At 41.5% G+C, this 27,003-nt stretch overlaps 1 protein-coding gene across 6 annotated transcripts in view; it reads right to left on the reverse strand.

The window, feature by feature from the left end:
- Nucleotides 1-27,003, reverse strand: part of aopep (aminopeptidase O (putative)) — a 240,863-nt gene that overhangs the window by 23,262 nt on the left and 190,598 nt on the right. For all 6 annotated transcript variants that reach the window (XR_013498171.1, XM_078214419.1, XM_078214421.1 and 3 more), the window contains one exon: nt 21,723-21,839. Coding sequence is in view for 5 of the 6 variants with exons in the window: in XM_078214419.1 (XP_078070545.1) it covers nt 21,723-21,839 (117 nt within the window). In the remaining variant the exon portion in view is untranslated. The remainder of the gene's footprint in view (nt 1-21,722; nt 21,840-27,003) is intronic.

A 27,003-nucleotide genomic window follows, 5' to 3' on the forward strand; every position in this document is an offset into this window, starting at 1 on the left:
TTATCCTTCACAACCACTTTTGCAGTTTTTGACACAGATGATGACACCATCTGCCTCCCAACATCTTTATTCTATCATCTAACTGAGTAGGACTGTCCTTGTCTGGTTATATTCTTATCCATCCAATCATAACCAGGAATGACCTGCAGTGGCTTCTCTTCCCGCTCCCACATCGTTTTCGCTAGTGTTCCTACAAGGATCACTCCTGCTGCATGTCCCTTAACTTGCACCTCATGTCCCAATCACCTCTCACCTCTGTGCTCATTGACCTACAGAGATTCCTGGATCAACAACGTCAACGTTAAAATTCTCATTCAAATCCCTCCTAGGAATCATTTCTCCCACCTCTGTAACTTCCACCAGCTGTACAACCCTCCAAGACATCTGCACTTCTCAAATTCTGATCTTGTGTACATTCCTGATTTTAATCATTCTTTCATTAGTGACAGCGCTTTCATCTGCCTCGGCCCTGAACTCTAGAATACTATCCCTAAATTTCTCCTTAGAGACCCTCCTTCAAACCTACCTCTTCAACCAAGCTTTTCCTTATCTATCCTAATATCTTCTTGTGACTTAGTGCCAAATTTTGTTCGATAGTGCTCCTATGAAATGCCTTGGGACATTTTACTACTTTAGAGGCACTATGCAAGTGCAAATTGTTCTTGTCAAATGTACACGTTGTCTGCAGTTAGGACAATGAGAATTAAGCCAGCCAGCTCAGATGCAGCCAATCAAAATGATTTCATCTAAAGGTAATCCAAGTGGAATAGATAATCCCATCCCTGATCGGCCTCATTAACTCGACATTCCAATATCTCACTTTGCCATGCTACGGGAGAAAGATCAACTCAACCATGCCATTCTTAAGTACAAGATTGTGTAAGTTTTGGAAAAGTCGTGCCCATTAATACATAGTTTTTAATTTGTTCAAGACTGGGTAACTAATGCTGCTAAATAGTCAACTAACTAACAAGAGTCTCACCGATTTGCAGTGATCTCAGGCACTGATCTCAACCATAATTTAATATTCTGCAAACGAATTCACGTTGAATTCAAGTGTTACACTCGACAATCAAGTTATTCAGTTTGCAAGGAACTGTATAATAATGTCATCCAAATTGTTAACTGACAAAGTAAAATACTATTTATGTATGTTAATTGTCAGTATATTCTGTGTTTAAGTTTAAATAGACATTATAATGTTCGCTAATACATGTTTTTTGTCTGACATATTCTTTGATGATCTGGCAAGAAAAAAATAATTCATTCACTCAGGTTAATCCTAATTGAGGGCTGGTTAGGTAAATTCATGCTCAATCTAAATAACATAAAATAGAATCATAGAATGATTGGTGAGCCAAACTTAGACTGTTGCTTCAAGACATAAACTGGGTGGTAAAGCCAGACATAGAAGCAGAAGATGTTGGAAAAACTCAGCTAGTCTAGCAGCATCTGTGGAGAAAGAAATAGAGTTAACGTTTCAAGTCTAGATGACTTCTTCAGAGCAGCATTAGGGTCAAAAAATGGCACAAACTTTCAATATCTATTCAATGTGATGAACCAATTTTAAAAGCTAACAGAATGATAATACTAGAATATAATCTTCAAAAGGCAGGGCTTTGACCACACATAAAATGCTGTATTTAGTTCAGGTCACTGAAGCATCAACAATATTCTCTAATTTTTCTTTATTCTCCCAACAAATTATATTTATAAAGCAGTTTAACATAGAAAAGAGCAATGGGACTAATTCCAAATTGTAAAATGGATATGCTTTGATAAAAGATTAGAGGTTGAACTTTTAAGGGAAACTTTGGTGACGTATATAAAATTATATCAGTAATGTAAATGTAGGTCATTACTTCAAAGTGTGCCAAGAAAGTAGGCCCAGAAAACATATATAAATATGTACATCTGTAAAATCGAAACTTGAAACTTCAGAGCAAACCAATAAAGGTTTGAAAAAGTCCATCAAGAAAGGCAACAGATCCAGAAAATATTGTGCTTATTTAAAACATAATTAGATGCTATGGTGGAAAAGATGATGTACTAGAAGGGCATACCTTCATTACAGAATAGCCTTCTCTTATCTCTAACCTTCTGTGTAGCACCTTTGAAGTTTATTGACAAATCATCATACACCAACTTTATAAACCAATATGTACCAATCTTTCATGGGTAAAACAACAAAAACTCAGCCAATGCTGGAAATCACAATGAAAGCACAATCACACACAATGAGTTAATCAGCAGAAAAATTATTTTTGAAAATGTATTTCTCCCCTCCTTTTTTGTATTACATTTTACTCTCTTCCCAAAATCTGTAAAGTAAAATTAAAGTTTATTTATTAGTCACAAGTAAGGCTTACATTAACACTGCAATGAAGTTACTGTGAAATTCCCCTACTCGCCACATTCTAGCACCTGTTCAGGTCAATTCACCTAACTAGCACGTCTTTCAGAGTGTGGGAGGAAACCGGAGCACCCCGAGGAAACCCACGCAGACACGGGGAGAACTTGCAAACTCCATACAGACAGTGACTCAAGCCAGGAATCGAACCTGGGACCCTGGTGCTGTGAGGCAGCAGTGCTAACCACTGTGCTGCCCAGTGTTCTGTGAGCAACAGAAAATATGTCACATCCAGGAAGGCATTTGAAAACTGAATGGCTGAACATTTACTCTAGCTTTACACTGCCACCTTCTCGAGCACAATTTGGGATGGGCAATAAATGATAAATAAGTGTTGTCAGCAATGCCCCCATCACGTGAATTAATAAAAAAAGCACATTTTCAATACTTCCACATGTAAGCTGCTGGCATTCAGCTCGCACACAGGGTGTTTCTGAATAACTCATCAGACTGAATGAACTTTACTTTAGAATTTTGAGGCAAAGGAAATGCTATAAGAAAGAACAATTAGAGGCTACCGGTAAGGAAGTTGTTGAAAAAGATGCAAGGGGCAGTCAGAACATGAAGCAAGATGAGAATTAATATTGATAAACGCATATACTGCATGAAGGATGCTGAAATAACTAAGGATGAAGATGAAGCAGACCTAAGATTCTTAGATGCTAAATATGCACAGCAGCAATCAAAAAACCAAAAAAGATGTGAATGTACATATAGGCAGGCATGGTATGTGAATGCAGAAGATCTTCATTTGTTATGAAATGGAAGCTAACACAAATTCATTAGGTTCAAATACTCAGTAAAAAACATTTCATTCAAAGGTATTTGAACCATTCGGGACTTCTGCATTGAAATTTAAATGTCCTTAATATTCACTGATTTTTAATATCTGATTTAGTTATAATCGGAAGACTTCTGGTCTTTGACATGGTATTCTGAAGAAAGTTTGGTAGCATGGCATAGATCAAAATAAATTCAGCAAAATTACTGTAGGTGGGATCTTTTTTAATCCCTAAAGTGGGCATCTTTGTGAAGATACAACAAATTTGGGACACTTTCTGTAAACAGATGAGGCTTACTTATAGGAAACAGTGTCAGACAACTAAACAATGTCAGACAACTAAAAGATTTTGTAAGAACTTGACTTACACAACATATTATGGGTGATGTTGTGAGGTCAGAACTGGAAATTGCAGATGAGATCAATGGATGTAAAAGGATTACTTTAGAATTTTGAGGCATTTAATGGATGTAAAATCATGGAAAAGTTACTACGGTTTGCCAAAATGTACGACGGTTCCATATTCTCAACTATATAACAATTGACTGCCTCAATTCTCTGTCAAAATAATAATATGTTGCTCTTGTCCCCAAAGACTTCTGCAACCTGTCAGTTACCGAACATAGAACAGTACAGCACAGAACAGGCCCTTCGGCCCACGATGTTGTGCCGAGCTTTATCTGAAACCAAGATCAAGCTATCCCACTCCCTATCATCCTGGTGTGCTCCATGTGCCTATCCAATAACCGCTTAAATGTTCCTAAAGTGTCTGACTCCACTATCACTGCAGGCAGTCCATTCCACACCCCAACCACTCTCTGCGTAAAGAACCTACCTTTGATATCCTTCCTATATCTCCCACCATGAACCCTATAGTTATGCCCCCTTGTAATAGCTCCATCCACCCGAGGAAATAGTCTTTGAACGTTCACTCTATCTATCCCCTTCATTATTTTATAAACCTTTATTAAGTCTCCCCTCAACCTCCTCCGCTCCAGAGAGAACAGCCCTAGCTCCCTCAACCTTTCCTCATAAGACCTACCCTCCAAACCAGGCAGCATCCTGGTAAATCTCCTCTGCACTCTTTCCAGTGCTTCCACATCCTTCTTATAGTGAGGTGACCAGAACTGCACACAATATTCCAAGGTCCTGTACAGTGGCAGCATAACCCCACGGCTCTTAAACTTCAACCCCGTTAATAAAAGCTAACACACTATAGGCCTTCTTCACAGCTCTATCCACTTGAGTGGCAATCTTCAGAGATCTGTGGATATGAACCCTACCTTTGACCCTGTAATCCACATTTAAATTTGTCCTACCAAAATGAATCACCTCACATTTATCAGGGTTAAACTTCATCTGCCAGTTTTCAGCCCAGCTTTGCATCCTATCTATGTCTCTTTGCATTCTACAACAGCCCTCCACCTCATCCACTACTCCACCAATCTTGGTGTCATCAGCAAATTTACTGATCCACTCTTCAGCCCCCTCCTCTAAGTCATTAATAAAAATCACAAAGAGCAGAGGACCAAGCACTGATCCCTGTGGCACTCCGCTAGCAACCTGCCTCCAGTCCAAAAATTTTCCATCCACCCACCACCCTCTGTCTTCGATCAGATAGCCAGTTACCTATCCAATCGGCCAACTTTCCCTCTGTCCCACACCTCCTTACTTTCATCATAAGCCGACCATGGGGACCTTATCAAACGCCTTACTAAAATCCATGTATATGACATCAACTGCCCTACCTTCATCAACACACTTAGTTACCTCCTCAAAAAATTCTATCAAATTCTAACGATCCAGATTGCTCAATGGGCCTAAGTGCAAAACAATCCCCCTTCATGTTTTCACTCCATTACTCTCGGGTGCAACTCTGACAGAAACATTTGATAAGCAAAAGGAATACTATTTACAATTTTGGCAACTAACAGATTATTGAACCGTGGAAACAGAAATAGGTGGTTCAACTCCTTGAGCCTGTTCTACTATTCAATTAGATCAGGGCTGATCAGTACCTCTGCTCCATCTGCCAATCGTTGATTAATATACGTTGATACCTTTACTTAATAAAGATCTGTTGAATCTTTTGAAAATTCCTATCAACCAAGTATCCACAATGTTTTAGGAGGGAGTTTCCTAGATTCCCACTACCCAGTGTGAAAATCTGCCTCATGATTTCATTCCAGGGTTGCCTAGCTCTTATTTGAAGATCGAAGAGTTTAATTCATTTTTGCTGTTTCTACCTGGGACTGGCAAGGTATCTAGAGGGGATGGGTGTGCAGGCAGTGCTATGTTCCTCTTGCACTATGTTTGAGGTGAGGGACAACGTCAGTGTCCCTGCTGATTACATCTGTGGGAAGTGCACCCATCTGCAGCTCCTCCAAAACCGTGTTAGGGAACTGGAGCTGGAGTTGGATGAACTTAGGATCATTAGGGACGCAGAGGTGGCCATAGACAGAAGCTTTAGGAATACAGTTACTCCGAGGAATGAAAACAGATGGGTGACGGCGAGAGGGGCTGGGAGGAAGCAGTCAGTGCAGGGATCCCCTGTGGTCGTTCCCCTTAGCAACAAGTATTCCGCTTTGGATACGGTTGAGGGGGATGACATACCAGTGGTGAGCCGCAGTGAGAGGATCTCCAGCACTGTGTCCGTCTCTCTGGCTCGGGAGGGTAAGGGGCAGAGCAGGAGGGCAATAGTTATTGGAGACTCGTTAGTTAGAGGGATAGATAGGAGGCTCTGTGGCAGCAAAAGAGACTCACGGATGGTATGTTGCCTACAGGATGGCAAGGTCCGTGACATCTCGGACCGTGTTTTCCGGATTCTGAAGGGGGAGGGGAAACAGTCACAAGTCGTGGTACACATTGGTACCAACGACATAGGTAAGAGAAGGGACGGGGATTTAAAGCAGGAATTTCTGGAGCTGGGCTGGAAGCTGAGAGCCAAGACAAAACATGTGGTCATCTCTGGTATGTTGCCGGTGCCACGTGATAGCGAGTTAAGGAACAGGGAGAGAGTGCAGTTAAACATGTGGTTGCAGGGATGGTGTAGGAGGGAGGGTTTCAGATATGTGGATAATTGGAACACATTCTGGGGAAGGTGGGACCTGTACAAACAGGACGGGGTGCACCTGAACCAGAGGGACACCAATATCCTAGGAGGGAAATTTGATACGGCTCTTCAGGGGGGTTTAAACTAATTTGTCAGGGGAGTGGGAAAAGGAGTTGTAGTCCGGAAGTCAGTGAGGGTGGTGAGGTATTGGGGGAGATATCAGGGTCAAGGGTGGGTACCGGTAGACAGGAAGGTGGGTTGAAGTGTGTCTACTTCAATGCAAGGAGCATCCGGAACAAGGTAGATGAACTTGGGGCGTGGATTGGTACTTGGGACTACGATGTTGTGGCCATTACGGAGACGTGGGTAGAACAAGGACAGGAATGGTTGTTGGACATTCCGAGGTATAGATGTTTCAGTAAGTGTAGGGAAGCTGGTAAAAGAGGTGGAGGAGTGGCACTGTTAATCAAGGATCGTTTAACGGCTGCGGAAAGGCACTTTGAGGGGGATCTGCACACTGAGGTAATATGGGCTGAGGTTAGAAAGTTGTTAGGAGTTTACTATAGGCCCCCAAATAGTAATAGAGATGTGGAGGAAGAAATTGCTAAGCAGATCATGGATATGTGTGGGGGTCACAGGGTAGCTGTCATGGGGGACTTTAACTTTCCAAATATTGATTGGAACCTTTGTAGGTCAAATAGTTCGGATGGGGCAGTTTTTGTGCAGTGTGTGCAGGAGGGTTTCCTGACACAATATGTGGATAGGCCGACAAGAGGTGAGGCCACATTGGATTTGGTACTGGGAAATGAACCGGGCCAAGTGTTAGATTTGGTTGTGGGAGAGCACTTTGGAGATAGTGACCACAATTCGGTGTCTTTTGTTATTGCAGTGGAGAGGGATAGGGCCGTACGGCAGGGCAAGGTTTACAATTGGGGGAGAGGTCATTATGATGCGATTAGGCAAGAATTAGGGGGCATAAGTTGGGAACAGAAACTGTCAGGGAAAGGAACTATTGAAAAGTGGAACTTTTTCAAGGAACAAATACTGGGTGTCCTTGATAGGTATGTCCCTGTCAGGCAGGGAGGAATTGGCCAAGTGAGGGAACCATGGTTCACGAAAGAGGTGGAATGTCTTGTGAAAAGGAAGAGGGAAGCTTATGTCGGGATGAGGAAACAAGGTTCAGATGGCTCGATTGAGGGTTATAAGTTAGCAAGGAATGAGCTGAAAAAGGGGCTTAGGAGAGCTAGGAGGGGACATGAGAAGTCCTTGGCGGTTCGGATCAAGGAAAACCCCAAGGCTTTTTACTCTTATGTGAGGAATAAAAGAATGACCAGGGTGAGGTTAGGGCCGGTCAAGGACAGTAGTGGGAACTTGTGTATGGAGTCAGTAGAGATAGGCGAGGTGATGAATGAATACTTTTCTTCAGTGTTCACCAAGGAGAGGGGCCATGTTTTTGAGGAAGAGAAGGTGTTACAGGCTAATAGGCTGGAGGAAATAGATGTTTGGAAGGAGGATGTCCTGGCAGTTTTGAATAAACTGAAGGTCGATAGGTCCCCTGGGCCTGATGAAACGTATCCTAGGATTCTTTGGGAGGCAAGGGATGAGATTGCAGAGCCTCTGGCTTTGATCTTTGGGTCCTCGCTGTCCACGGGGATGGTGCCAGAGGACTGGAGAATGGCGAATGTTGTTCCTCTGTTTAAGAAAGGGAATAGAAATGACCCTGGTAATTATAGACCGGTTAGTCTTACTTCGGTGGTTGGTAAATTGATGGAAAAGGTCCTTAGGGATGGGATTTACGACCATTTAGAAAGATGCAGATTAATCTGGGATAGTCAGCACAGATTCGTGAAGGGCAAGTCGTGCCTCACAAATTTGATTGAATTTTTTGAGGAGGTAACTAAGTGTGTTGATGAAGGTAGGGCAGTTGATGTCATATACATGGATTTTAGTAAGGCGTTTGATAAGGTCCCCCATGGTCGGCTAATGATGAAAGTGAGGAGGTGTGGGATAGAAGGAAAGTTGGCAGATTGGATAGGTAACTGGCTGTCTGATCGAAGACAGAGGGTGGTGGTGGATGGAAAATTTTCGGATTGAAGGCAGGTTGCTAGCGGAGTGCCACAGGGATCAGTGCTTGGTCCTCTGCTCTTTGTGATTTTTATTAATGACTTAGAGGAGGGGGCTGAAGGGTGGATCAGTAAATTTGCTGATGACACCAAGATTGGTGGAGTAGTGGATGAGGTGGAGGGCTGTTGTAGGCTGCAAAGAGACATAGATAGGATGCAAAGCTGGGCTGAAAAATGGCAAATGGAGTTTAACCCTGATAAATGTGAGGTGATTCATTTTGGTAGGACTAATTTAAATGTGGATTACAGGGTCAAAGGTAGGGTTCTGAAGACTGTGGAGGAACAGAGAGATCTTGGGGTCCATATCCACAGATCTCTAAAGGTTGCCACTCAAGTGGATAGAGCTGTGAAGAAGGCCTATAGTGTGTTAGCTTTTATTAACAGGGGGTTGGAGTTTAAGAGCCGTGGAGTTATGCTGCAACTGTACAGGACCTTGGTGAGACCACATTTGGAATATTGTGTGCAGTTCTGGTCACCTCACTATAAGAAGGATGTGGAAGCGTTGGAAAGAGTGCAGAGGAGATTTACCAGGATGCTGCCTGGTTTGGAGGGTAGGTCTTATGAGGAAAGGTTGAGGGAGCTAGGGCTGTTCTCTCTGGAGCGGAGGAGGCTGAGGGGAGACTTAATAGAGGTTTATAAAATGATGAAGGGGATAGATAGAGTGAACGTTCAAAGACTATTTCCTCGGGTGGATGGGGCTATAACAAGGGGGCATAACTATAGGGTTCGTGGTGGGAGATATAGGAAGGATATCAGAGGTAGGTTCTTTACGCAGAGAGTGGTTGGGGTGTGGAATGGACTGCCTGCAGTGATAGTGGAGTCAGACACCTTAGGAACATTTAAGCGGTTATTGGATAGGCACATGGAGCACACCAGGTTGATAGGGAGTGGGATAGCTTGATCTTGGTTTCAGATAAAGCTCGGCACAACATCGTGGGCCGAAGGGCCTGTTCTGTGCTGTACTGTTCTATGTTCTATCGCAGCCTTTTATTCTGGATTACCCATGAGATAAGTCAGTGAGTATTATATTCACTGGAGTTTAGAAGAGTGAGAGGGGATTTCACAGAATCTTATAAAATTCTAACAGGGTTAGACAGGATAGATTCAGAAAGAATGTTCCCGATGGTGGGTGAGTTCAGAACTAGGGGTCATAGTTTGAGGATAAGGGGTAGACCTTTTAGAATTGAGGGGAGAATAAATTTCTTCACCCAGAGAGTGGTGAATGTGTGAGATTCACTACCACAGAATGTAGTTGAGGCCAAAACATTGTCTGATTTCAAGAGGGAATTTCAAGATATAAGGGCTAAAGGGATCAAGGAATATGGGGGTGGGGAGGGGGAATCAGGATATTGAATTTGATGATCAGCCATAATCAAAATGAATGACGAACAGGCTTGAAGAGCTGAATGGCTTACTCCTGCTTCTAGTTTCTACGAAATAGGTTCTAAGAGTGTCTGGACAGAGGGAAATTCATGCTAAAGGCTAAGTACAAGACCTGAACTACATTTAAATTTTGAGGCACTCATTCTGCCTGTGTTTCCCATACCCTTTTGGGTATGGGAAACACAGGAAAATAGTGCAGTGATTGTTGCTAGACCAACAATTCAGAGGCCTGGACTAAAAATCCAGAAAATAAAAAGTTCAAATCCTACCATGCCATTGAAAAATTCAATTCAGTTAAAATAATATGGAAATAAAAAAATGTTTAAGAAGTAACAATGAAACTATCTGATTTTCTTTAAAAAAAAAACAAATAGTGCACTAACATGCTTTAGAGAAGGAAATCTGCCACCCTTATCCAGTATAATATGTAGGTAATTTCAATCCCACACCAATGTTGTTGACATTTAACTACTCTTGGAAATAGCAACCCACTCAATTTTGATTTGATTCATTATTGTCACATGTATTAGCATACAGTGAAAAGTATTGTTTCTTGCGCACTATACAAAGCATAACATTCACAGAGAAGGAAATGACAGAGTGCAGAATGTAGTGTCACAGTCATAGCTAGGGTGTAGAGAAAGATCAACTTAATGCAAGATAGGTCCATTCAAAAGTCTGACGGCAACAAGGATGAAGCTGCTCGAATCGGTTGGTACATGACCTCAGACTTTTGTATCTTTTTCCCGATGGAAGATGGTGGAAGAGAGAATGTCCGGGGTGCATGGGGTCCTTAATTATGCTGGCTGCTTTGCCGAGGCAGCGGGAAGTGTAGACAGAATCAATGGATGGGAGGCTGGTTTACATGATGGATTGGGCAACATTCACGACCTTTTGTAGTTTCTTGCAGTCTTGGGCAGAGCAGGAGCCGTACCAAGCTGTGATACAACCAGAAAGAATGCTTTCTATGGTGTATCTGTAAAAGTTGGTGAGAGGTGTAGCTCACATGCCAAATTTCCTTAGTCTTCTGAGAAAGATAATAAAAGCCATCCTTACATCCCAAAAATGAAAAACTAGCTTCTTTTTAAATTTTCTGATAGTATCTGTTGAGTGGGCTGGAATTTCATTCCTGGACCCTTATCCCGTTATCAGAATGAATTCAGGTCAGGAACCTAGAAATGCTAGTGGTAAGACCCAAAGGGAGACTTTGGAGGAGGTGGCCAATAAAGAAGCTGCCTCCAGGAGCACTGCCCAATTCAAAAATGTAGTCAGTGCCCACAGCCAGAAGAGCCAACTGATGCATCTGAGTGCTTCAGCACCCACCAGGAGAGATGGGCACTGCCGATATAGATGGGAGAACAAGGCGGCATCAGAAGATGGAAACATCTTCTGAAGACTTTAGAAAGTTTAAAAATAAAAGTGGCCAAAGCTGCCAGGCTACTACTGTGGAGGGGAAACTCCTCCGGGGGCTAGACTGTGGTTGCAGCTGTGTCCCTTTAAAAATTGTGGCTTTGTGAGGTGGAGGGATGGGGATTTCTGGGAGAGAATGATGGGTGGTGGGAGGGGATCAGGAGGATTGGAGGCAAGCACAGGAGTGATTCTCAGCAACCAGCTCTTGCCCAAAGCTGGTCCCTCTGTTGGCACCATGTGCCTTTGAAAGAGGAACCCCCGCCCCCCCACCAGAAGATTGCCAGTAAACTTAACAGGGTTTGGCGCAGTCTTCAAGAGACACAGAAAAGATTTGCCTCTCGCATTTAACCTCTGAGCCACCACTGAACTCCAGAGGGCTCAGGGATAATTGGTTTCAATTGACTCAATAATAAGCATAATTTACAGCCCACAGTGAGAAGGCGAAATTTCCCCCATAGGACTGCTTTCAACATAATCGCAAGAGGTTTTCCTACACTGGCAGACTGATGTGTGGCCCAAGCCTGAACCCGGCTGTCACGGACTCATAGAAATCATAGAAACCCTACAGTGCAGAAGGAGGCCATTCGGCCCATCGAGTCTGCACCGACCACAATCCCACCCCACATATTTACCCGCTAATCCCTCTAACCTACGCATCCCAGGACTCTAAGGGGCAATTTTTAACCTGGCCAATCAACCTAACCCGCACATCTTTGGACTGTGGGAGGAAACCGGAGCACCCGGAGGAAACCCACGCAGACACGAGGAGAATGTGCAAACTCCACACAGAAAGTGACCCGAGCCGGGAATCGAACCCAGGACCCTGGAGCTGTGAAGCAGCAGTGCTAACCACTGTGCTACCGTGCCGCCCTACGGACTGCATTAAATCGAGCCCTAGATATTTATAATGGCCGTCTATTCTGCCTAAAATGTCTTCATTCACTGTACTACATGTGAAGTACCTAGATTTAAATCTAAACTTTTTGTTCACTTTTCCCGTTAGAACATGAATTAGTAACCTGGTTACAGAATTAGTAGTTGTCTTAAATGGTTTATCTATAACTCTGAGAATTGCAGTAAAGTAACTATTTAGTTTGTTCCGCCAGCATAAATATGCCCGATTTTGTTCCTCTCTTTAGAACTCCAGTGTATGTTCCCTGGAACAATTTAATCTGCACCAGAATTGGACACAGAACTCCAAGTCAGCATGCTAGAGAAGCTTCTTTCGTAACTTATGTTGTAATACTTTTGGTTATTCAGACCAAAACCTTGTTTGCCCTCTTGACCCATTCCTAGTATTTGGGCAGATGGCTTGATAGTTTGTAACAGGGCCGAATTCTCAATGTCAGAGATGTTGTCTTCTCATTAAGCAATTAAACTACTGTCTGCCTGGTCCGATCAAAGATCACATGGCACCCGTCTGAAGAGGAACTGGGAGCTCTTCCAATCATCTGGTTAACATTCATCCCTTAATCAAGATCACCAAAACTCACCATTCAGTTATCTAATTTCTTACGTGGAACCATGTTGTGTGCAAATTGGCTGCCATGCTTGTCTCTAGAACAACAACTTACATTTTGAAAAATGATTACTTTGGCATATTCTGAGAGAATAAAAGATGGTATCAAAATGCAAAATTCTGGTTTTAAAAATAGAGAAGTGGCCCAAGTAAGAGGGATTTGGATGGATTGGGCTGATGAATAGCAAACATTAAAGTTATAATTTCAGGGTGAATTAAGTGGAAAAGGGACATAAGCAATGGAAATTTGGAACGAATAGTGGTGGACTTGCAGAAATAGCGCAGAAGAATATAACTGAAACTAACAGCGCAATGTGTGACAGCATGATGAAACTTGAGAATAAATTTGTAGGCAGAACTGTAAGTCGCTATGTCTATGACCCAAGCACTGCTTTGTCCCAGTGAATCAAAGCAAGCTTGCATAGCACTTCTAAAAGCAGTACTATATAAATTAATTTTCATTTATTTGCATGTCTATTGCATCCTTCATGACCTCATGACCCCAAAATTTTTTGAAGTGTATCTTTAAAACATTTTGTCACCGATGGGATTGAGAGAGAGCGAAGTGAAACTCCTTCTCCTTTCCCTTACCATTCGTAATCAGCACATTTTTGAAAAAGTGTGGTAAATTTGATTAGCCAGCAGCAAGCTTTTTTGTAGGTTTAAATAAAGATTATTTCTTCACATGTTTAACATCATCATTCCCTCTTCACTCACACATCAACTCAAGATGGCGTTGGAGCGTGGCAACTTCTTGCGAGCTGTGCCCAGCATAAACCTCTAATTCTATATTTTACTCTTATCCTATGACTGTAACACTACATTCTGCACTCTCTCCTTTCCTTCTCTATGTACGGTATGCTTTGTCTGTATAGTGCACAAGAAACAATACTTTTCACTGTATGCTAATACATGTGACAATAATAAATCAAATCAAACATATTGGCTGAAATCTTCCATCCTCATTCCTGACTAGTGTCACAGAAGGTTAATGGAGTTTTGGCTGGAATGCCAAATTTTCCATTCTCACTCACAACGGGTCCTCTGACATTCGAGACCAGAGAATCCTTCCCATTAATTCTAACGATTGTATGTTGAGGAAGAAGAGTCTGAAACTAGTCTGTACCATAAAACAGGTTCATTTCCAAGACAGTAAAGTAAATTAACAGACTCTCCCAATCCCTCCCAGACATCCACGGCAGAGTTTTCCCATCCAGCCTTCCGCAGGAGTTGTAGTGGGGCGGGGGGGGGGGGGGGGGGGGGGGGGGATCATGTAAAGGTCTGTTGACCTCTGGCAGAATTTTCCGGTTTTAGGGCAAGCGCAGCTGGAAAATCCCACCCGAGGTCAACGGATCTTTGTATGGTCCGTCCCGTCAATCCCAGAGTGAACTGCTTTATATATATATATACTCTTCCAACAATTTCCGACTCGTTCCTCACTTGGAGGGAAGTTTTTAATTACCAACCTAAGGCATGTATTCTATGGCTGCACAAGTAACAGATTCCCTATTTTTTTTAAAAGACAAAAAAAAACACGTGTTGGCTTTTCAGAAAAAGTTTAAAAACTGAAGACACAAAAATAAATAACCCATTTTTAAAAAAACATCCCGAGTCATCCTTTTTCTAATACCCCAACATTTTTTCACCACAGGCATTCCTTTTGGTGAAACAGTCTGATAACTGATGGCTTCTATCAACCCACTGGAGCTTAAAAGATTTCCTTCTTCTCCATCACTTATTTTGGACTTGCAATATCAATTCATAATCTTTTTTCCCCTCTCACTCTTCGTGGAATGTATTTGATCACAAAGGGATTGATTCTATTGGGACATTTCCTTCATCATTTCCCCCATACAATATTTCCCCAAACAATTTAGATATAAAGAATGCCATGTTAATCTTCTCTACTAGTGCATGTGTCTCTGCAGCCAGGGTGCTTCTCATTATTCACCTTATTTTCTTGGTATCCCAAGCCAGGAGACAACATTTCTCATTTTCACCCACAAGAAATATTATAAAACCCACTACACTTGAAAACCCATCAACAAGGTTTGCATGAGAGGCTTCCATGAACCACAATCAATTTTACATTCTTAGGGTCACCCAGAGATGGAAACCTGACTACACATTTCTCCATCTTTATATTTTTAATGTTTCGTTCTCTCATAAGATATCCTGGACCTTGGGATGTTTCACTATAGCCTGCAGTTCAAGATCATCCTCAGCAAAACTGGAATCAATGGGTATCAGAGAGCATACTCTCCGCTGGTTGGAGTCATACCTGGCACATAGGAAGATGGTTGTGGAGGGTAATCATCTTAGCTGCAGGACATCTCTGCAAGAGTCTCTCAGAGTAGTGTCCTAGGCCCAACCATCTTTAGCTGCTTCATCATTGAGCTTCTTTCTGTCATAAGATCAGTAGTGGGGATGTTTGCCAATGATTGCACAATATTCATCACTATTCGCAACTCCTCAGATACTGAAGCAGTGCATGTTCAAATGCAACAAGATCTGGACAATATCCAGGCTTGGGCTGACAAGTAGCAAGTAACATTCGCACCATACAAATGCCAGGCAATGACCATCATCAATAAGAGACACTCTAACCACCGCCACTTGACATTCAATGGTATTACCATCACTGAATCTCCCATTGTCAACATCCTTGGGGCTACCATTGACCAGAAACTCAACTGGACTCACCATATAAACACAGTGACTACAGAGCAGGTCAGAAGCTAGGAATGCTGCAGCTAGTAACTCACCTCCTGACTCTCCAAAACCTGTCCACCATCTACAAGGCACAAGTCAGGAGTGTGGATGGATGCAGATCCAACAACACTCAAGAAGCTTGACACCATCCAGGACAAAGCAGCCCACTTGATTGCAACCACATCCACAAACATCCACTCCCTTCACCACCGATGCTCATAGCAGCAGAGTGTGTACTATCTACAAGATGCACTGCAGCAATTCACCAAAGATCCTTAGCCAGCACCTTCCACACCCATGATCACTTCCATCTAGAAGGACAAAGGCTGCAGATACATGGGAACACTACCACCTGCAAGTTCCCCTACAAGCTACTCACCATCCTGACTTGGAAATTTATCGCCGTTCCTTCGCAGTCACTGGGTCAAAATCCTGGAATTCCCTCCCTAATGGCATTGTGGGTCAACCCACGTCATGTGGATTGCAGCATTTCAAGGCGGCAGCTCACCACCACCTTCTCAAGGGCAACTAGGGATGGGCAATAAATGCTGGCCAGCCAGCGATGCCCATGTCCCACGAATGAACAAAATAAAAAATAAAAACTTGCATCTGGCCTGGTCCGAGTGCCCAACAACTTTAATTTCCCAACCAGACTTAATAGCTGTTCTGTCCCATCCTTAGAAACATCAGCATCATTTTGCAAAGATCTAACCCGACTGACTGCAATAGGACTGACATTTTCTAAATACCAGTGCAGGTGCAAAGTAATCTCAGACCTATATTGTTTTATTTCTAATCCAATATATTTTAAGAATCCATTAGCCTGACTCCTTAAAGGCTGCCCAAATCCTATCAACAACTCTGTTTTGAAACTCACTGGTGATACTTCATAGGAAGTCATCAACGTGCATCAAGATGATGCCTGCCAGTTTCCTGCTGTGGTATCAGTAAAACATGGTAGGATCTGCCTTCAGTTCGAGACAACCCAACTTTACCAACACCAATGGAACTGAAAAGTGCCACATTCTTGAAGCATTGTTTAAACCATATATGCACTTATTCAACTTGCAAAGATTTCCCTCCACGTCTTGTGCCTCCTTACGGGGTTGGAGAAATACTTTTCTGTGGAGGTCATTCACTCTGCAGAAATGCAGCTTTTATTGACTTAAATTCCCATGAAAAAGTTGCCAAAGGGGCCAAGAAAAATTTCAAAATTACTGTCTGGCTCTGGGTGAGTCCACACTGATTTCTTTATCAGCTTTATCAGCATTATGATAATGCTGGCTGACCCCTATTTGGGACTTCTGAATACACACCAAACTCCCTCTGTTGAACTCCCGCTATTTATCTTCCTCATTACAGCCTTATCCCCTAACTTGTCACCAAAAGAGAAAATGCTGGAAAATCTCAGCACGTCTGGCAGCATCTGTAAGGAGAAAAAAGAGCTGACGTTTCGAGTCCAGATGACCCTTTGTCAAAGCTAAAAGGCAGAGAAAGTGGGAGATATTTATACTGCAGGATGAGGGAATGAAAGATGAGTCATAGCCACATAAACCAAGGGAAAAGACTGCTAATAGGGTGTGCGCGCAATCAGGACCTTGACCTTCCGGTTGCTTGCCATTTTAACATACAATCCTGCTCCCATGCCCACGTCTGTCCTTGGCCTGCTGCAATGTTCCAGTGAAGCTCAACGCAAACTGGAGGAACAGCATCTCATTTTCTGGCTCGGCACTTTACAACCTTCCGGTCTCAACATCGAATTCAACAACTTCAGATGATTTGCCCTACTCCACCTCGGCCCCCTTTGCTTTCATTTTATTTTATTTTTTACTGTTCTCTACCTTTTATTTCTTTATTGTCTTTCTTCATTTTTCTTCCCCCCCATTCTTTCCCCCTACTTCACCACCTGCCCTTCCCTTTTCTCGCCCCCTGCTTCCCGTTTTCTAAATTCTACCTCTGTCCCATTCCATCCCCCCCTTTCCCCTTTTCTATATTCTACCTCTGTCCCATTCCACCCTCCCCCCCCGAAACATCTGTCACAGCTTACAGCTTCTCTGCCGTTTGGCCATTCACACCCTTTATTCTCTCTGTGGACAGCTATCAGCAGTCTTTTCCCCTGGTTTCTGTGGCTATAGAACATAGAACAGTACAGCACAGAACAGGCCCTTCTGCCCACAATGTTGGGCCGAGCTTTATCTGAAACCAAGATCAAGCTATCCCACTCCCTATCATCCTGGTGTGCTCCATGTGCCTATCCAATAACCACTTAAATGTTCCTAAAGTGTCTGACTCCACTATCACTGCAGGCAGTCCATTCCACACCCCAACCACTCTCTGCGTAAAGAACCTACCTCTGATATCCTTCCCATATCTCCCACCATGAACCCTATAGTTATGCCCCCTTGTAATAGCTCCATCCACCCGAGGAAATAGTCTTTGAACGTTCACTCTATCTATCCCCTTCATCATTTTATAAACCTCTATTAAGTCTCCCCTCAGCCTCCTCTGCTCCAGAGAGAACAGCCCCAGCTCCCTCAACCTTTCCTCATAAGACCTACCCTCCAAACCAGGCAGCATCCTGGTAAATCTCCTCTGCACTCTTTCCAGCGCTTCCACATCCTTCTTATGTGAGGTGACCAGAACTACACACAATATTCCAAATGTGGTCTCACCAAGGTCCTGTACAGTTGCAGCATAACCCCACGGCTCTTAAACTCCAACCCCCTGTTAATAAAAGCTAACACACTATAGGCCTTCTTCACAGCTCTATCCACTTGAGTGGCAACCTTTAGAGATCTGTGGATATGGACCCCAAGATCTCTCTGTTCCTCCACAGTCTTCAGAACCCTACCTTTGACCCTGTAATCCACATTTAAATTAGTCCTACCAAAATGAATCACCTCACATTTATCAGGGTTAAACTCCATTTGCCATTTTTCAGCCCAGCTTTGCATCCTATCTATGTCTCTTTGCAGCCTACAACAGCCCTCCACCTCATCCACTACTCCACCAATCTTGGTGTCATCAGCAAATTTACTGATCCACCCTTCAGCCCCCTCCTCTAAGTCATTAATAAAAATCACAAAGAGTAGAGGACCAAGCACTGATCCCTGTGGCACTCCGCTAGCAACCTGCCTCCAGTCCTCAAATTTTCCATCCACTACCACCCTCTGTCTTCGATCAGATAGCCAGTTACCTATCCAATCTGCCAACTTTCCCTCTATCCCACACCTCCTTACTTTCATCATAAGCCGACCATGGGGGACCTTATCAAACGCCTTATTAAAATCCATGTATATGAAATCAACTGCCCTACCTTCATCAACACACTTAGTTACCTCCTCAAAAAATTCAATCAAATTTGTGAGGCACGACTTGCCCTTCACAAATCCGTGCTGACTATCCTGGATTAATCCGCATCTTTCTAAATGGTCATAAATCCCATCCCCAAGGACCTTTTCCATCAATTTACCAACCACCGAAGTAAGACTAACCGGTCTATAATTACCAGGGTCATTTCTTTTCCCTTTCTTAAACAGAGGAACAACATTCGCCACTCTCCAGTCCTCTGGCACATTCCCCGTGGACAGAGAAGACCCAAAGATCAAAGCCAAAGGCTCTGCAATCTCATCCCTTGCCTTCCAAAGAATCCTAGGATATATTTCATCAGGCCCAGGGGACTTATCGACCTTCAGTTTATTCAAAACTGCCAGTACATCCTCCCTCCGAACAACTATTTCCTCCAGCCTATTAGCCTGTAACACCTTCTCTTCCTCCAAAACATGGCCCCTCTCCTTGGTGAACACTGAAGAAAAGTATTCAGTCATCACCTCGCCTATCTCTACTGACTCCATACACAAGTTCCCACTACTGTCCTTGACCGGCCCTAACCTCACCCTGGTCATTCTTTTATTCTATGACTCATCTTTCGTTCCCTCACCCTGCAGTATAAATATCTCCCACTTTCTATGCCTTTTAACTTTGACAAAGGGTCATCTGGACTTGAAACGTCAGCTCTTTTTTCTCCTTACAGATGCTGCCAGACCTGCTGAGATTTTCCAGCGTTTTCTCTTTTGGTTTCAGATTCCAGCATCAGCAGTATTTTGCTTTTATCCCCTAACTTGTCAACTGTTTCAAAAGCATCCCAGTCACGGTGACTTCTGCTCTGGCTACTTTGTTGTAATGGTTCAGCATTCCTCACTCTATGTCGTCCAGTCAGATTGCAACCCCGCTTGCCTGGCTCCTCCTGTCAGATCCTTTGCTTACCCCATCAGAGACCTATCCACTGTGCGTGAGCATTTCTTCATCCGGGATTCAGCACTCAACTCATTACTATAACTTGGGCTACACTTTGTTATTTTTCATTCTCATACTCTGTTTTCCCAGCCATGGCTTTCACTGCTTGTCCATTATCCTGGACATTCAGCCAATTTTAATATTTTCCAGTAGATTTACCTGCCCATCCCACTATTGTTGCATTTCTCCAGTTATCTGATCCTTCTGGACAATACAGCACCCAGGACTCCACTTTGGACAGCTCACCTCTTGGAAAAACAGCCCATTCCTATTTATCACAACCAAATTTTCTACTGGTATCTGACTCCTGATCTATTATATCTTGTTGCTCTAGCCCTGCCCCACAAAATATGACAATGTCAATACAATGCACATGGTTCTTTGTCAGTATGCGCAAATTCATAATTAATTCCATTGACCCGTGAAAAATGGACTTCTTTGTTTAATTCCCATATTGAATAATCAGTTTACCCTTCACACCCTATAACTTTCCCTGGGTCTTTCCATTCCCTTTATCCCTCTTTCTTATAATAAATCTGAACTAAATTCTACCTTAGACAGTTTGATGTGGTGTCGCAATGCTTTCTTTCTGAGGCTACTGCTTTGATGAAAGTTTTCCTGCTTGCATACAAGGCATTCAAGTGAGCAGAAAAAGTAGAGCTAACTAATGGTAGCTCTTTCAAGAGCAGGTGGAGCATCCGATAGCACTGAAGGAAACTTTGATTTCTTCTGTACTCCAACTGGTATCCATGCCCCACCCCCACCCCAAAATCTGGTTGATCAGCTAATGTGTTATGCAACATGTTGTCTCTCACTGCATCTTCCTCTCACATAAACCATTGCACAGCCGTAGTATGCATGACCATGAAATCCAAATTTTCTCACATGTCCCAAAATTCATCATTCACAAATTCCCTTTCATTATCCATCAGGAATTTCACTGGTGTTCCTAATCCAGTACCAACCTATTTCTCAATTACCTTATCAACAATGATCTGTTTGTCCTTACCATTTATTGCCTTAGATAGGCTACATTCAGTTGTCATATCTATTAAGTGTAGTTAAAAAAACCCGATCATTGTCCCATGCCCTTAAGTCCATTCCCACGACATCATTAAATTCCCTGGCCAGTGGCAGACTCACAACTGGTGCTTGCTCAATAAAACTGCTCTATTAGAAGCACATAAAGCCTGGTTAACCTTTGATAGATTTAAGGAAACAGTTCATGGAGGAATATAAATTTGGCTTTGATAAGTGATTAAGAGACTGAAAAAGTTTAGCCTTGAAATCAGAGTCTGTATTGACCTTTAAGTTACTCGATTGTGCATGCATCCGTCATGTTGGTAGATATTTCATATTGACAGGGGTTCAATTCCATGAGAAAGATTCTCTGCTGCCCTAAAAAAACATTTTGGGAAATTGGTCATTTCCAGCTATTTTCCTATCAAATACAAGTGACTCTGTGATAAAGCAAAGGATGGAGGATTCCATGGTGGTTGAATTTCAAGGTGGCCAATACATTAAACGCAGGTGCCAGTACAAAGATAGGTGGTCTGAAGATGGTCGCACTTTTAGCCAATTTCAGAGTCAAGACAAAAAGAGGATCTGGGATGGCGACTGTGCACTTGAACTCGAGAAACACACAGGGAATGGTTAATTGGTGGATTTTATGAATGTGAGTATCATTACACAATGAATTGCCTGCAGCGAAAGAATTGTGCTGCATTAACATTTGTAAATAGTTTTTAAGTGGACCATAACTCATGAAGCGCTATTAGAAACATAACCATGTTAAATAAAGCTTTTGTATAAGTCAGATAGAAATTTATTTCCCCCCGCCAACAAAATTGTGGACTCCATAAGTGTATTCTTCATTAGATTGAAAAACAGGGGAGTTAATTACTGAGAACATTTTGACTGTTCTGACTTAAGTGAATATGCAGCTGCTGTTTTAAACATTTGAACTGCACCTTTTCCCTCTGGCATAGTTTATCAAGTGTTGACAAAACAGTTCAGTGGGCCAGTAAATGAATTACCTCTGCATCCTGCTCCCTGAGGCAATAATGCTTCTGTAACCAATGTAGTGTTCGGGAAGACAAGGACTTCACTGCAAAAAGCAATTCCAGGAGCAAAACCAGCTGGTCTGGCAGGAGCTGAAATATAGGAAGGTACAATGAGAGAACAGAAAGGGCAATCTCTGTTTATAAACGATGTGTGAATATGATATACACTGTCATTTACAAGTTATATAAAACAAGCATACTAATCAGCTATTTAAATTTTTAGTAAATTTCATAATTCAAACTTACTATAAGTAAACTTTAAATTTGTTTCTGATTAGCATTTCCATTGCTATGTATGTTACATACACTGAACTCGAATGCAACCAGTCCTCAAAAACTATAATAGTTTAATTGCAAAATACAACCTTTCATTGCAAGATCCCTTGCATGCACAGCAAAATTATTTTTCAACAACACCCTACTACATTGCCCAACTTTTTTGCCTTCATCCTAACTCAAGGCACATTTGTTTACACCATAACCTAAAGACAGGAACAGGTGCCCTTGATACAGCTACAAAGTGCTAGCTTTGCACGCTACATTCAACATAATGTACCCAGGAACAGGCCAACTATGGAGCAGTACTTTTTTTGTGCACCTATATATGGGGATGCAGCATCACTTATGCCAGTGCTGTTGCCAGAGGTATTATTTAACATGACTGACACAGTTATCCTTTTAAGGTACTTCAAAGAGGAACCACCACTCTAAACTTAACCCGTCCTCCTGTACACCAGCAGCTCATCAATAAGTCCCACACTATCTTTTTGATCCGATTGGAGAAATGATATTTTGCAAGTTGTAACTAGACTCATTTTTTATTGCTCATATTTTACTATGGGGCATAGCAATAAAATTTGCAGACTCAACATTCCAAATACTAAAGAATCTACCTTCCAGACATTTTTACATCATTTCACATTTCACTGCACATCTTGCTGCCCTCATGGGTTTCTCTTCCACGCTGCTCGTTTAATAGGTCTTTCTCTTTCATAGTCCAGGCATAAAATAAATTAGATCATGAATGAATCTTTGTGAAGTTGTTTGTGTGTGCCTGTTTTAATACATGAAGGTTGCGGTCAAGGTTGATTGTGCATACTTGCACTCATCTTGCAATGAAGTTTTAAAGAGCATGAGCGTTCCGTTCCCAAAACCTATCTGCGCCACACCAGAAACACAGAATTCTCACATTACCTGCACCAACTATATTATCTTGTGAAGAGTTCCCTTATCTCAAGATTAGTAGGGAATTGTTAAGTAAAAATACAATCTCAATTTTAAAAAATACGCGTTAAGCCACTGAAAACCTTCAAGTCTAATAAACAGAATTATCTGAAGTATTACACTGCTGCCTATTTATTGTTTACATGGAGATAGCAGTACCAACCCAAAACAAACTTATAAGTTGAAAGACACAAAGAGCAAATGTGCCAGAATTTGCATTTGCACTGGGCAAACAATTCCAAACAATTATAACTTTTCTCCCTCGGCATAGTGGTTGGCAAACACATACACAAATTTTAATTTCACATGAATTCCACTAACACTTCATCAGAAGCTACTCCCTAAGCCAAGCGTAAGAAAAATGTATTGATCCCAAAAGTAAATTTAAATGTATTCCAATTATAAGTAGCATAAAATGTTTACAAATCATTGCAGCAGCAATAAATGTTTAAATTAAGAGTAAACTTGACTTTCCTAACTTAGAAACTATTGTCAGAAACTGGCTCACAATTAAAATATCTATTTTCTTCCCTGGCTGAGCATTGCCAAATATTTAGTACATAGGCAATAATTTCTGCAATTAACAACTGACTTTTGCACAAGTATTTTCCAATGCAAGTACAGAAATCAACAGTAAACCTGATTTAACTCTGGGACACATTATTTCTTCAAATAAGCCTTGTTCCATATTAACACAGAATCTACGATAGCAAGGAAAACAAGGATGCTTAAAAAGCTTAAGTTTGAACCAACAGGTCGGTCCGACTCTTCATTGCCTGCACCTCCCCCCCACCCCATCGATCCTTTTTTGGTTACCATGTCACTCCATTCCTCTGCAAAGCTGCCATCCAGCCAGGCATCTGCCATAGAAACAGAATTGTACCAAAAGAACAAAGCAAGAGCTCAGAAGATCAAAATGTTGAGGTTAGCTTGGAATAAGTACATGGTGTCATGAAAGTGTTACATATTCTCCAATGGTTCACAGTTTTTGACCAACCCAATAGTGCATGGAAATACATTTTATTGGTCCATCTGCTAATATGTTTACCAAATTAACTGGGGGAATTGAGTTTGTTCCAAAAAAAAGTGTGGATTTATGTTCTACATACATAACTAAAGTTGTCAATACAATAAAACTATAATAAAATCAAAATACTGCAGACTATGGAAACCTGAAATAAAAACAGAAAATGCAATAAACTCTGCAGGTCTGGAAGCATCTGTGGAAAGAGAAACAGAGTCATTGTTTCAAGTCCATATAACACGTCTTCAGAGCTGACCTATCCCTGACCTTCTATTCTGCTCCACCCCCTCTCCAACGATATAATCCATCACACTTCTAAAGTCATATGGACTCAAGACGTTAACTATGTTTCTCTCTCCACTGTTGCCACCAGACCTGAGCTTATCCAGCATTTTCTGTTTTTACAACAAATCTATACTTTCCTTCAAAGAAGAAATAGGCGATGGCAGTTAAATGCAAGAATTGCCATTTCTTAAGGTCAGTGAAATTCAGACTAATTTTGAGGAAAAAAATAAACGTTGTTCTCAGCACCAAACAAAGTAATTTAAACTCCTGTTTTATCACCAGAGCTCAAATTCAGTGATTTTGTTTCAAATTCAGAATGTTCAGAGAGATTGCAGAACTCTGTGATATAGAGGGATCCGAGTGTCCTAGTATATGAATCACAACAAAGTTAGTATGCAGCTACAGCATTGCAATGGAATATAAAAGTAGGAACTTTTACTAAAGCTGTACTGGGCATTGGCGATAACACATCAGCCATGATTGTATTTAATGGCAGGGCAGGCTTGAATGGCCTATTCCTGCGCCTCAGACTAATGTTCCTACATATCCTCCTGCTTTCTTACTCACTTTACCTCCCATCTCAATTCACTATTTTTTTCATATGGATTACAATGAAATTGGTTTATGGGAATTGCCAGATTGTTTAACCTAGAATTTGAACTGAGAAATAGTTGTCACCTCTCTTAACATTTACAATATCAAGACCTTTTTGTGTTTGGAAGATTCATCCTTATTATATAACTGCTTGCGAAGCACAATTTTAGTTTGTAACTCTAGATGTTTTTAAGTTGGCAGAAGTGGATTTGGCAGGCCAAATAGCCAACTGATCCTACCAACAAAACGCACATAAACTTTTGGTACCCACTAAAATACTATATATGAGAGGTATTGTATATTTCAGCTTTAAGTAAGCAAACTGCAATTTCTAAATTTATTAGAAAGATATTACTGAACATCCCCACTCAATTTCATCCCTCACAAACAGTCCCAATAACAACCAAAGCCATTCCTTGGCCATGCCATCAATATGACCTAAATCTCAATCACAAAAGAGACGACCCATGACCACCTACTTGTTTCCCCCTCTGTTACATATCCTCCCACAACTGGCGATTTGCCCAAATAGTTCCTTACCTCTATCTCTAATTGCTTCACACTCTCAACTTTAGTTTCTTTAAGTAAAGAGCTAAAACTCAAATAGACCTGGTCTAGTTATTATTCACCAAACTGCCTTTACCATGGAAGGCACTATCATACTTTCTCAGCCAATTCCTCTTACCACTCCAGGCACTTGACCACTGAAATACCCCAAATTTGGATTGTGGCATCACTCAGTATAGGGGTCCTTTTGAGGAGGCAATAGACCACTTAAATGTGGCCCTTTTGAGAAATCTTAAGATTTCTTACTTGGGGAATTGATGTATCCTTCATAGCTCAAATGGCCACAACATAATATTTTCAAGATGTGTGTGTTATCCTTTTAGCAAGCGCTGTGGTAATTCCAGAACTTGTTCAGAAGTTTATTATCCTTCTTGGGACTTATATAGTCAGTAGATAAGTGCTTATGATTTCTTTGTTGGATCTATTTACCTCTGGTGCTACCTTCTCTCCTTTTACTAATATTTTACTTTTGACTATTTAGAAATTTTATTTTATTCAACACTGCCTTCTAAGGTTTCCATGTATTATGTGGATTCAGAGAACAACAAAAGAAGTATCTCGACTAAAAGAAAAATATTTCTTTTGAATTACCCTAGATGCATGTGGATCAAATTATATTTATAGGAGATGAATTATAAACCTGTAAAAATTAGGGAACCCGTCGGGAGCGACTAATGAATATTAAATAAATAAAGCAAGGATCTTTCTTATAGAAACCGAAAAACCATTTTCCTTGAGCATCTACCGACAAAAGTAATTTGTACCAAATTAATATATACAAACAGCTGGTATATTCTAAGATTGCGAAGATGTTTATTATATATGTGACTCTTGTGTGAAGACTAATGATTGTAGAGCACCAACAATACCTGGCAGAAAGCTGCTTTTAACAGCTTCTTTGCTAACTATACATTCCATTTAAACAACAAACCATTTTGTCAGACCACTCAGGTTCAGGCCTGGACCTGTGCTGCATTAGTCAGGGTACATGAGTTTCAATTCATATTTAACTTGTACCACAACTCAACCCAGATTGGTTAAAGCTAGAAAATTTGAGTTCCATATTTTCCTCAGCCAATGTGAATAAGAAGAAACTAGTTACTTTCCTTCACCTGGTCCTGTCAACATGTCAAGGTGCAAGAGGAAGCAGAAAAAATATTGAAATTTCCTATTTTATTGAGTCTTTGAGAATCTATTTCCAAAGTGTGTTCACCCCTGTCACAAACCTACTGTTATAATCCAAGTAGAAACAAATAAATATTTTTTAAAAATAGACAAAATTCAAAATCCCAGTTATTTATTAAAATAATAAAACCACAAGATTCCATGGTTTAGAACAGAATTTTTCCTTCTATACAAGACTCAACAAAGCCAACAGTAAATCCCAAAAATGAATACAAGCTAAACATGAATTAACTGGCAAATTGTAGTTGCATACAAACCATAAACATTAAATGGCTGTTACAGCTAAAACAGATCTTAAAAGTTGGCTCAGCAGTCCATTCATGTTTGGTGATCACACAAAAGTCACAAAGTCCTTCAAACTCTATCTTCCTCGTG

This window comes from Mustelus asterias, chromosome 6 (genome assembly GCF_964213995.1).
Source record: "Mustelus asterias chromosome 6, sMusAst1.hap1.1, whole genome shotgun sequence".
In the NCBI taxonomy this organism is placed as follows: Eukaryota; Metazoa; Chordata; class Chondrichthyes; order Carcharhiniformes; family Triakidae; genus Mustelus; species Mustelus asterias.